The 12,779-nt window shown below is 55.0% G+C and overlaps 1 protein-coding gene across 6 annotated transcripts in view; it reads right to left on the bottom strand.

The window, feature by feature from the left end:
- The window catches only part of LOC309602018 (ankyrin-1-like), a 41,020-nt gene extending 32,397 nt beyond the window's left edge, over positions 1 to 8,623 (bottom strand). For 3 of the 6 annotated variants that reach the window (XM_082335295.1, XM_082335296.1, XM_082335300.1), the window contains exons 1-2: positions 8,582 to 8,623; positions 8,382 to 8,474 (exon numbers count right to left, since the gene is read on the bottom strand). In XM_082335295.1, coding sequence (XP_082191421.1) covers positions 8,382 to 8,474; positions 8,582 to 8,608 — 120 coding nt within the window. In that variant the 5' untranslated portion in view covers positions 8,609 to 8,623. Of the gene's footprint in view, positions 1 to 472; positions 527 to 6,002; positions 6,169 to 7,715; positions 7,978 to 8,381; positions 8,475 to 8,581 lie in introns of those variants that run through there. The other 3 variants (XM_082335298.1, XM_082335299.1, XM_082335297.1) reach the window with 3 other exon arrangements.
- Positions 8,624 to 12,779: the final 4,156 nt, after the last annotated feature.

Below are 12,779 nucleotides of genomic sequence, written 5' to 3'. Positions count from 1 at the left end.
GGCAGGATGATCTGCTGTAAGAGGCAGAAGGCAGCACCAGCGCAGGGCTTAGAAGCGCCCATTTGTGCTCGGAGCCCTGCGTGCTGTCTGGGGTCTAGCAAGGAAACACCGACAGCTTCAAGCAACAGGTTGAATGCAAAGAGCTTTTCCAACTCCAGACCCTGCTAGAAGCCTCTGCATCTCCGATCAGGATCAATGACAGGGCAGCGCCTGAGCTATGCTGCCGGCATGCCAGCCACAGCACAGACCTTCGACAGCAAACCCCTTGGAAAGTCAAAGCACAGCTCAGCCAGGCTCTCCCACCCATGGGACGCATGTGAAGATTAAAATGGTAAAACTCTACAGGCTCCAGCAGCAAAGGGGCTCCCGAAGCCCCAGCACACCCAGCAGCAGAGACTACAGGCAGAAAGCAAGCAGAAAAGCAAAGCGGAGGTCTCTGCGGGCACGAAGGAGAAGTGCATTGTATACTCACAGCCACGTCTGGACCGGACCTGCCCTTTCGTGCTGCCATAGCCCGGCACTTCAGCTGAAACCTGAGCCTGGTGTCCCCTCTCTCCCTCCTTGGTTATCTACTCCCCAGCTTTCAGAGAGCCAGTAAGTTACATTGCATTCTATCTAAAAATACAGGCTCCCTCCTCGCTCCAACGCAGACCCTGCAGGGATCGCCAGCCGCTAATGGAATTTGTTCATTTTCTCTCCATTACTGTGTCAGACAGGATATTTAATACCAAGCCGCCTCCGGAAAGCAGATGACTGCTGCCAAGTGCAGGGAGCGGGTCAGAGCTGCAGGTACCACCTCGGCAACAGCAGAGAAAGAGCAGCCCCACAGCCATGCCCAGGAGCCCGGCATTTCACAGGTAACCCCTGCGACCGAGGAGAGGGGTCGCGGTTCCCTCCCGACCCTCTGGATGCTGGGGGCCAGGGCCTCGGAGAGTGTGCCGAGGCTTGAGTAATTCAGCCCTTCTGCTCCCCATGCTCAGCCTGCACCTTTCAGAGATGCAGAGAGAGATGCAGGACATCAGCCGCCAGCAGTCAGACAAGACGTGCAGCCGGCGAGGAAGGGATCGTTCGGCTCAAATGGTAAAAGCAGAGGCAATAGATCTGCAGTCATATCGCCCTTCTGATGTCGGTGTGCACGTTGGGACTGCCTGCCTGTCACTGCAGGGGCACTCGCTCACAACAGCTCACTTTACTTTGGGGTGTCACAGAGATCAAGACAACACTAGATTAGCCAGGGGACTGAAGTATGGATGGGGTCACTGCTGAATTTCAGCAAAAGGGGGCAGTGACAGCAAGAAATGCAGAGACCCTATGGACACAGGCAGATGTGCATATCAAAAAGATACACACATCCCGGTCAGCACAACACCAAGGTGCCGGAACACAGCCACACACATTGCACAGTCACCATCCTCTGCTAAGCACAAAGCGTAGCCTGGGCATGCTGCATGCACCCCGGTATTTGTACCCACAGGCGCAGGCACAGGCACTCGCTATCCCTATACAGCAACTGCTTCCAGCTGCCCAGACTGCCTCTGCTGGTTTTCCTTTCTTTGGAGTTTGTGGTGTTGCTTTCCCTTCTCCTTTGCCTTCCTAGCAAGTTTCCAGGAAGGAGCTATTCCAGGGGAGAAAATAACCTGCCTCACTCGCCATTGTGCACCTCTTGCACTCTTACACGGCCGCTAAATCCTACACACAGGTGTCGTGCTCCACGGACTTGCAGGCATTCAAGCTGTGAAGCGTCAGGAGGCTGCTGCCAGCAATTCCCCGAGGGAGATGCCTCAGATCTGGACTTTGCAAAGGGCTCCAAGACCTTCTAAAGTAAAAAACATAGCACAGCACATCGGACTGCGCTTCTATTCTCCATCCCTCTCTTTTCTTTCAGGAAGAAGCTCCCTTTGTCTGCTGACAATCTAACTTTTTCCCCTTTCCCTCTCCCGGCCCTGAGGAGTGGATCCCTCTGTTCCTATTCACAGGCGGCGTCCCGCTCTCACGGCCTCGCCCTGCCCAGCATTGCTGCCGCCGGGTGAATGTCCCGGCCCCGTCACCCCAACGCGAGAAGCCTGGACCTGACCGAGCCCGTGGCACTGTAGCCGTGGCTAAGGCCATAAGCAAAGGAGACGTTCTGCCAAACCAGAGGCTCAGGATGGATTTCAAGGGCTGCACTCAGAGGTTCAGTAATCCGGCTCTGTCTTCTGGCTGCGGTCTAATCGCTTCTGGCAGTGCCTCGCTCTCACTCCCACCCAGGGAGGAGCTCCACCAGCTCCCTCTGCACGTCGCTGATAAAGAAGGGAGGGTCTCAACATCACCTCCTTCTGCGAAAGGTGGCCGCATTTGCCAGGAGCCCACTCTCTACAAGCTGCTAAATGCCGCGAGTAGATGACGCCCAAGTGCAAATGAGTTCAGGGACTTGTGCTGATCTCACAGTGTTTTCTGGGACACAAAGACAGGCAAGAAGCAAGTCGCCACACTGTTCCCGACTGGCAAAAGGCACACGCGCATCCTGCTACATTGCCCTCTTTACCCTGTCTGCCCACTTGTCTCTTCTATCTGCAGGTCTTCTGCTGGAGCGACGAGGCAGCCTGAGCAGGGACCGCAACTCCTTCGCTGTGCAGACAGCAGCCGGCACGAGGAAGGGCTGAGCCGGCTTCTTGCTGAGGTGCTCCAGGGGAGCTGGGACCCTTCGCTGCAAGGGTGCGCACACAGGTCTCTGGGACTGCCTGGGACCGTGTCCTGCTATGGACAGGGCCAAAGATGCCAAAAGACAGGGACTGGGTGCCCTTTCCAACACGTCTCTGACTCTAGCAGCCCCCGGAGAGCAGCCCTGCCCGTGCCGCACAGGCGAGGGGCAGCACACCCCGTCGGAGGCTGCTAGCGCCCGCTGAGACCTTCTCACTGCCGGCAGAAACAAAGTGCTTTGACGCTGAAACCAGCTGTTTTCCTGCTCCGTTGGAGGAGCTGCAGGGACGGGTTACAGAGAGGGAAGAGTGGGGCAGCTTGCGGTCACTGTGAGGTTTTTTTGAAACGGGCTGTGTTTTCTTCACTCTCTGCCCAGAGGAATGGCACGGCCAGAGCTGCCCTGCAACTGAAACGTGCAGTGCTGCAGGGGATTCCCAGTCCCGATTCTCAGTCACATCATTCAGCCCCTGCCTTTCCCCTTCCCTGGTCTCTGCCACATATCTTCAGAGTCTCTGGTCTCACTGAAGGACAGTGCTGCTCTTACACCAGAGAAGAGGAATCACAAAGCAGACTTTCAAATAACAAATTACTTCCCATGCCCTGGGGAGCAAAACGCTGTCTGCCGAACAGCAGTCAGCCCCGGTGGCCGGGAAGTTTGGGGCTGCTCTGCAGCTGAGCCACCCTGCTGATGCTGCCCGGCGAGAGAGGGAAGCTGCCTGCGGGGCGGTTTCGCCTTAGCCCCTGCATGCCAGAGGCAGAAGGATGCAGACCAGGCCCATGTACACCGTCCTCGGGGCAGGCACCCTCCTGCCAGCCCTGGCACTCGTTCCGTTTTGTTTCTTCCAGGCCTAGCTACTGGAAAGCATTGCCAGTGAGGAGCAGCAGGCTTTGCTGCATGAAAGCTTCCTATGGCTGCTCTATAGCAAAGATCTTGAAAGCAATTCCACCCAATTACACCACTACAGCGGTTTCTTGCTCTCTCATGAGTTTTGCCACTAATGATAACTCTGCATCTTCAAACTCTTTTGTCCCTTTTGTATTCTTTGGAAGCCATGCGCTCCTTCCAGCAAGGAGCTTAGCGGCTCCTGCTCTGCGCACTGCAGGCATCCGTTTGCAGCTCCATTGTTCTAACAGTCTCTCAAAAGCCCTTACCAGGAGCAACATGTCCCCCCCTTTCTCTGGGATACACTAAGAGCAAAGCCAGCTGAGGCATCTTGCAAACCGGGATGTGCAAACTGTGCCAACAGCAGAGAAACAGCAACAGGAGGGCCACAGTCCCTTCCGAGAGTCGTGTGCTGCTGCTAAGGGCAAGGCGCAGTTTTACCCTTGGCCCTACCTGGGGGAGGCAGCAGCGGCTTTTGGCTCCACCAAGCAGACACGCTTCCTCCTGTACGTGGCCAGTGAACAGGGGGAAACAGAGCCAGACTGACATGGGCTCATGGAGCGGAGGGCAGAGGAGATCCAGCAAGGACCAGCACCCAATCACCCCAACAACCAAAGCCCCAGGACCGGCAGTGAGATGCAAACCTCAATCCTGGCACCAAAGCCGTGTATTGCTATGGGTATCCTACCTAGATGGTGTGGAAAGGTCCAGCTCACATCTAGGAGGTCATCCAGTCACTTCCAGTTGCTAGTGCCGGGGTGCTGGAACCTCAGGTCGGCGCTGCCAGCCGGGGAGGGAGTGCAATAAACCTTGCAACAGCCCTTGACGTTTGCTTTAATATTTCTTTGCTCATGCGGGCTTGTGTCTTTGAGGCATTATTTCCAGCAGAGACAGCAAAACCTCACATCAGTGTAGTGGTTTACTTTTAAGCAATTGCGCAAGCTAGGGATTTCTCTGGAGGCAGAGCTCATTTGGACCTCCCTGCCTTGCAGACATCAAGGGCCCAGGTCTGCAGGTGATAACCTGGATCCTTTCTCATCAGATGAGAAGAATACGTCAGTCCTGGGAACACACTAAAACAGCTGCTAAGATTAAGAGCAGTCAAAGATGGCACCTAGGGTCTCTCTAAGATGATCTGGGAAGATCAGGAAGATTGAACTGGAGATTCAACTCAAAATGCCTAGAAACAGAAATCCCACTGCCCGCCTTACAGGAACCTATCTGTATTCACAGAAACTTGACAGTGGTCCCCGCAGTGGGGACAAAACCTACGGGCAGGTTTCTGCCTTCCGAGCAGAAGACGGCATTCAGCAGAGCACAGCGTCTCCAGAGAGGCCATAGGAGCAAAGCCTCAGGCAGGCAGCCAGCGGAGCAGGGAGAACATGCTACCGGGCACATACCGCAAACCCAGATGAAAGAGCAAAGCAAAAGCATTGGGAAAATTCCTCAGATAAAAGGATAAATCCATATGCCCAGATTCAATGCTCTCACCATCCTTATCCCTGCCCACATGATTTAAGACAGGTAAATCCATATGCCCAAGTTCTGTTCTTTCACCAGCCTCATCCCTGCCCGCATGATTTAGGACAGGTCCGCAGATCTTAATAGGACTGATGACAGTCAAGGCACAAGAGGTCACCTCTGGAAAGCATCTGCCAAGCCAGTTTGTTCTCATTTCATGCACCGGACTGAGTAAACCCTTTCTCCATGCTCCTTTCTGCCGAGTGGAGATTTCACAAGAGCCCCAGGCCTCCCCAAGGCACGTACCCCAGAGGCTGAGGCCTTATATGCCCAGCAGAGATCCCCGGGCCAGAGTGCAAGGGGGAGCCTGAGCATCTCGCAGCAGGTGAATGGGAGCATGCAGGCAATGCCAGATCCGCTCACCTTGCTGCGGCAAGGGGCCGTTAGAGCTGGAAGAGAGCTCAGCACAACTGGCAGAGGAGAAATCCCAAAGCAAGAGAAGGAGGGTCCCTGGCAGGTGTGTGGGAAGGGAAGCAACTTGCCAATTAGCGTTTTGAAAGCACTGAGGAGGGGCAAGCTCTCAGGCGCAGGCTCCAGACTGGCCCCTCCATCACGTGCGATCCCCCACCGTCACATAATCCTGAGTAACCAGCTTTCGGAAAGCCCATTTCTATGCACTCTTAACAGGAGAGGTAGTTCTGGACTGTCACTGGTGGTGCGGTTCAGGGCCAAGGTTAACTCGGTCCCTGCTGAGCGTATTCAGGTACAGACAGCATCTGCGTTGCCCTTTGGCTCCTCCCTTCCCCTCTCGCAGGTCCCCTTTGCTAGCTGGAACAGGTTCAGGACTGTGGGGAGGGTGGATATCAGAAACAGCTTAATCTGCCTCCAGCAAGGGCTTGGGAGCTGCCCCTACACAGCAGACCGATCCTTCTGATAAGGGTCCCCTGCTGCTACAGCCTACGGCTCTAGGAAAGCTTGCCTCGGTCAGCTCCCAATGGATTTTCTAAGTAGTAGCGTCAAGATCTTGTTCTGTCCTTTGCAAACCATCGCTTCCCCAATGAAGTACAGTGCTGGGTCCAGCAGCAATGGACGGAGAGAGGAACAGGGGCTGGTCCAGAGGTCTGAACAGGGAGCTGGAGACCAGGGCATTGCTCCTTTCACACAGAGCCAAAGCAAGGCAAGAACTAACACAGCTACTGCTCCTGCCAGCTGAGGCCACGCACACCCAGGGGAAAGCTGTCACTCTCCTTTGATGTTAGCAGGAGCCTCTGCTCTCTGCATATCCTGAAAAAGAAAAGCTATTTTTACCTCACCAGAAAATACATAGACTGTGACTGAAGACAATACACGAGAGCTTTTTGCTGTGGCACTACACCTCTTCTAACGACGTAACAGGGTTTACAGCTGCTGAGAGAGATGCAGCAGCACAGTAACTGCTTTTTGTCTCCTACCTTCCTAATGCACTTCCTTCCTTGGACCATGACACGGCTGAGGCAGGTGTCTGCAGCGAACGCTGGGGAGCCGAGAGGGCTCTAGCAGGCTGCCAGTGCAAGGGGGAAAGCAGAGACGCGCTCTGAGCCCGCCTGATGCAAGCCAGGGCTAAGGCACACCTTGCACAGCAGCCTCCAGCCTGCCCTGGGCTCTGGGCAGTGCCCTTGCGCTCGGGAGATGCGCTGGAGCCCAGGCCGTGCCATCAGGGGCCCGTGCCATCAGGGTCCTGTGCCATCAGGGTCCTGTGCCATCAGGGGCCCGTGCCATCAGGGGCCCGTGCCATCAGGGCCTGCCCCGGTGCCTTGCGGAGAAACTTCCTTCTCTTTTCTAGTGGTGCTTATAAACCGCTCCTGATTTCTGCAGTCTGCTCTGACTCATTCTCTACCTCTGCTTCAGCAGGGCTAGTCCGCACCCGCTCTGCCTGCCCGCACGAGCAGAAGCGCCGAGAAGGGGGCTTTCTGCTCGGCTCTGCACGCTGTGCGGAATCGCAGTACAGTCCCTGCGCCACGGCTGCCATCGATTTACTGCTAGCAGCGTTCAGCCAGGCTGGTCTGGCCAGCGCTCGGGGTGCAGCCTCCGGGAGCCATGCAGGGAAGCAAGCAGTGACAGGAAAGCACCTGAAGCACAGGCCTGGCAACGTATCTCTGCCAGCTGATCCCCGGTGAGGACGTGCGAGCAAAGCCATGGCGGCACAGCCACCTGCGCCGCAGCAGAGCTAGTGCAGCGCTGTGCCTAGAAAGAAACGTCATCCCGCGCACCTGTCCCACGGCTTCGGGTGGGTAAAATAGGAAAGATGAGAACGCAGAAATCAACATTTACCATTACAATAGCGCAAAAAAAGCCAACACTTGGGGGCACCTCCCTTCGGCCGACAAAGCAGTGGTGAGAAGGACGAGGCGAGTTCAGCACCGGGGGGACCTAGCCATTCTGGATTCAGGGCCAGGCTCTGCCACTGGCTCCCAGCATGACCTTAGGCGAGTTCCCAGTGACCTAAGAAGGGCAGCAAACCCTTCCTGCCATTCTATGGCCCATTTAGCTGCAATCTTCTGGGGACAAGGGCCGTTTTCTCTGGACCAGACTTAAGTCCATGTCACTGGCCAGGATAACCTCCCACGTGCAAACCAAGACCCTGAGAACTGACCTGATTCCTCTCCCCACAGTGCTGCCCAGCGAGCCCCTTACCATGCCCTCAAGTACTCACCCTCAAGGAAGGCATGCATGGCATCGCTGCAGCAGAAAGCCAGCTCACCCTGGCCAGGCAGGGTCTGCAGCTCTGGTCAGCCCACTTCCACTGAACGCTGCAGCCAAGCCAAGTGCGAGCAGCCAGTCTGGAAGAGGTTTATTATCAGCAGAACTGCACCCTATCACCATTCGCACTCGCCTGCTTGCACGATGGCATAACAGGGAGGATCGTGCCTGGAGCCTGGAGATTACAGGCTGTCCCACGTCAGGGGCCTGGGGAGAGCTGTCAGGCTGGACACGAAGCGTTTAGTGAGCGTCGTGCCTCAGGCACACCTCGTAAACATATCTGTGAGCCGTAAACAGGGAGGAGCCCAGGCGCGTGAACCCTGCTCTTCAAACAGCACAAGGGAAGAGGAAACTTCAGAAATACAAAGGAAAATGAAACAGCTCTGTGGCCAGAACGACACCGTCTCTTGGGCACAAAGCAGGCTGGGCCAGAGGCAGTTAGCAGAAGACCCCAGATCGTTCGCTGGTCTCTGCAGACCTTGGCTGGGCACAGTCCCAAATGAAGGACACCGAGATGGAACTGAAGTGGCAAATGAAGTCTAGCGACAGCAGCTCCAGGCCCTTTGTAGGGCCTGGAGCCCACTGCAATACAATGAACGCGCCCCTTCCCCCCTTCTACCTGCACAGCAGACTCCTGCTCCAGCATCCCTTCAGGAGATCCTTGCTTGCAGCAAGAAGGCAAGGGGTCCACAGTGGTTGGTGCATGCCCTCTCTGAAAGACACGCAAGGGAGTCACACCAATTGTTCAAAGGAACAGACCTCCTGGAGACCGCTCCCGTCCCACCCGCTCCTCCTGCTCCGGCGCAGAGCGATGCTCACCGGGCACTCCTGCCTGGCAGGAGGCATCCTTCTGCTCGTGCTTTGCTAACCCCATCTGGGATCCAGATGCTGAAGCGGGGCCTGCTTGGCAAAGCGCTGGGGGACGGCAGGGGAGCCGCACGGCTCGGTTTCTGTCTCTAGCTACCATTCACCCGGCCCTTTTTGCCAATTACAGGTTCGAGAAGGCCAAGGCGCTTCTTCCCAGGCACTGGGGCCAAACCAGTGAATGCGAGGCCATGAGGTGATCACACCCGGACAGCCTGGGCAGCATACAGATAAACATGGCTTGTGACACTTGCAGCTTCAGAGAGAAAATACAACAGCTCTGCCAGCTGTCTCTCCCTAGGGAATTCCTATAAAACAGCCCAGCCCACCACTGGGAAAGCTTATATCAGCTGAGAGGCAGGAAAAGTAGATCAAGAGAACCTGTTAGGATGGAAAAATGCTTTGCATTACATAGAAATTGAGATTTTTATACTGAGCAAAGGCCACATGGAAGCATTAGAGCAAAGCAGAGTCCTTACCTCAGTCTAAGGAAAACACCTTCCCCTTGTCCAGTGCAATTCAGCCCTTCCCTGGAAGTCTGGGATCCCTCGGGTACTTGAGCTATGATAGACTCCACCTCCACTTCAGGTAGAGCTCAAATGTTAATTGCCAAAAGGATGGGCACTGCCACTGCTGGCTGGCACACTGCATTTGCTCTAAAAAGTGTTGCTGCTCTGAACCTACAAAGCAACATCATCAATGTCTCAGATCCTGCTATTTTTTTTTTTTCCCCCTGCATAACTGCATGTCATGAATGCAAATACGAGTCCTCTGCACCCTGAAGATGGGACCTTACCAGCCAGAGCTTACGAGCCTATTCAAAGTTGCTGCCTCAGCATGATGCAAACTTTCTCCAGGTCCTGCGAGCCACCAGGGTAACAGACACACTTGACAAAGCCCTAGAAACAAGACCTGTGCCCCCGATCCATTTGGGGTTACCTCTTACCGCACCTCAGTGAAAAGCAGTGTAAAAGTGCCCGTGAGGTTGCTCCACCGGTTTGCTGAATGGGTGCCCCCCCGCTTCGATTGCAAGAGCTCTCTCCGGCAGGGCTTAGGATTTAGCTTCGATTTGCGCAGCCTCTGGCACCAGCGAGCGCCAGCAGCGGTGACTTTCACAAACCCATTACAGGCAAACGCAGGGATGGGATAACCTCTGGGGTGGCAAACCCTTTGGCTGCAAGGGATGAGTAGTCTCAGACGGGTTCAGTCCTCCAGATTTCCAGCTGTCCAGTGATGCCACGTCCTCCCCACGGGGGTGGAGAGGTGAGCCCGGCGCAGTGCAGGAGGGGACATGGTGCTCACCTTTTGGCTCCATCCCAGGATTCCCCCACGCACATCATACGCCCACAGCCACAGCGCGGCTGAGGGAGGGAAACCCTGCGCCTGTGTGCACAGTGGGAACAGCTGTGGTTACTGCGGCGTCCGGCGAAGGTAGTAGCCACAGGGCGCTTCGGCACATGCCTACAGGCCACGGGGTGGGCTGGGCGGGACGAAGGAATTGCCCCAGGTCCCCACCACTGAGGCAGAGCCTTTCTGCAGCTATGAGAAATGAGAAAAGTGCCCAAATTCAAGAGCCCCTGACAGGGACGTTTGCAGGTCAGAGCTCCTCTGAGGGACAGAGAAACATTACCACCAGGCATGGTCCTGGCAAGCCTGGCCAAACCACGAAGCCTTTGCTCCCCCCGAGAGCTGGAGCTTTGCCTGCAAACAGCCCTCCGTCGACTTCTCCATCCCTCAGAGGCGGCGCTTGGAGGCAGCAAGAGCTCCGGGCACTGAGGCACCCCAGGCTCTCGGTGACATCCTCCTGGGCTGGAGCAGACCCACGGAGCAGCCGCTGAGGCAGGTGGGCATATCACAGGGCACTAGATGCCTGTCTTGAGGCAGCTGGATGGAGCTCGCAGGGTTAACTCTACTATCAGTCACATTTCTACAGCTGTAGAAGGGAAGGCGATTGCAGGAGCACGAGTGAACGGGGTCCTGTGAGGCGGCAGGTACGCGCCTGCGTCCTCCCGTTCCTGAAGAAAGGGGAGAACAAAGCGCTTTGCCTCGAAGTACGTAAGACACTAGTAACCATTTCTTTCCTTGGCTGTTTGTGGGGCTGGTGCAGGCTCCATCTCTAAGGGAACTGGTCTCTCTGCTACATTAATTGCTGCCCCTTGTTAATCATATTTTTCTGAACACTTCCCACCGACCCCCCTACTAGGTCTCATTCAGTCATTACCGCCTCACCCGAGGCATCTCTGCAGTTCCCGCTGTCTCACTGCAGACAGGCGAGTTGCATGTATACCGGTGCTGAAAAGCGATACCCTAGAGCAAGGTGCTTTACTAGCAGTTGGTCACTGTTACCTTGCCTGTTACACCTAACGGGAACATCCTCGACACAGCTTGCAGTTCTGGAGCAACCAACAGTATGGGCACAATCCTCTCTGAGAAATCAGAGCCTGGGAGAGCTTGAAAAATAACAAATACAGCTCTAATAAATGATCAGCTCTTAATCCCAAGAGCTCTTTGCATTTCCACGAAAACACCTCAAAGACTAAGGTCTCGGGCAGTTCCTTAACACTTACGTGTTTGCAGACCCTGACCTGAGATTGGCTGGGTTGCTCATTCCCTAAGATTTTATACTGTGTCCTCTCCGTAGTGACATCTGAGCATATGAATGTCCCCTTACAGGCCCCTGAGATCGTACATGTCAGCGTCGTGTTGCACCCACAAAAGCTAACACAGAGTTAAATCGGAGCTCTGCAAGGGGAAATGATTTACAGTGGACACAACAGGAATACTCTCTAAGAAAGAGCAAACTCACGTTGAGAAAAAGTGGCCACGAGTTACAGTGAATAAAAGCTGTCGACTCCCACCTAGCCCACCGTGCACCCCCATGGGCTTCGGGGGGTTTTGCAAGCCAGGGTTCCAGTATTAAGTGCTGTTCCCTGGATGCTATAATATCTCTGATACCCACAGGGAAAATAATTTCTCCCCCTGCTGTCCTGCGATGGCTGCTGGGATGAGACTCAGCAGCCCCGGTGCCTCAGTGCCACTGCATTCCGGGTTTACACCGAGGTAAACACACTGAATTCCAGCAGCAACTGCAGACAGCGTTGGTGGGGGGGAGAGAAGCGCTCTGTCAGAAATTCAGAAAGAAGAGGAGGTCTCTAAAGAAAACTACTCCTTCGGCTACAAATTGTTTTGTTTTTTCAAGATACCAAGTTCTGCCTCTGACCTTTGGAGAAACTCTTCAACTGCACTATGATGTAGCTGTGAAGGCACGCAAGGCTCCTTCCTCTGCCTTGTTATCTTCCATGTAACCAGAGAAGCCATCTCCCAGCACCAGGCACTTCGCTGGCTGCTGCTAGCCTGTCCTCAGCTGTTCTTTTCCTTTCATTTAAGGGAATGGAGAGCGCAGTGTGCGCAGCAGAGAACCTTAAACACATTACCTTGGAGAAGAGTAACTTTAACAGCGGGCTGCAATATTTTGAGGAAACCGCACGTGCTTTTGCTCAGGGAATGAAGCGCAGCCCTTCCTGCGTTCAGCAGTTTGAGAAATGATGCCAGGACGGGTCCAGGGCTGAAGTCACCGAAGGAGAGCTGCTCTCCCGGTACAAGGACAAGGCTACGCTAGGGGTTCACCTTACTCCAGCATGTCCCCTTTCTGCTCACAGGGGAAAACACTCCCCGTGCTCCCGTCACCTGCTGAGGCTCCAGGGAGCAGCCAGGCTCCCTGCTTCTGGTCAACAAGCCGTTCTCTTAGGAAACGTGCATGCAGTTTTAAGGCTGAGTCAGCAAGAGAAGCTGAATAATTTAAATCCTTAGCAATTCTGCTGCTGCTGCCCAGCCGTGGATAACAGAAGGTACTCAGATTAACGCAAGGAAAGAGCTGGGATGAAAAACAGTGCCGCTGTCAGGCTGCTTCCTCCTGTTAGGAAAGAACAGCAGTGATGGAGGCATAAATAAGCAGGTAACAATGCTCTGCAGTGCTGAACTAGACACTCTGCTGCTCAGAGCGGGCAGTCCTCTGAGCACAGCGAGGCTGAGGCTTGCTCTCCTGTGGCATTTGTGGTTTCTGGCACGGTGATCCATAATTTCACGGGAAGTCCCTAGGAGCTGCTGGTGCCTCACCTCTCAGATGGCTAATCCCTCAGCTTCCAAAGTGCTG

This window comes from Platalea leucorodia (genome assembly GCF_965183815.1).
Source record: "Platalea leucorodia genome assembly, chromosome: W".
Taxonomy (NCBI): Eukaryota; Metazoa; Chordata; class Aves; order Pelecaniformes; family Threskiornithidae; genus Platalea; species Platalea leucorodia.
The sequence above is the reverse complement of the archived record's forward strand: the minus strand, read 5'-3'. Positions and strand labels throughout refer to the sequence as shown.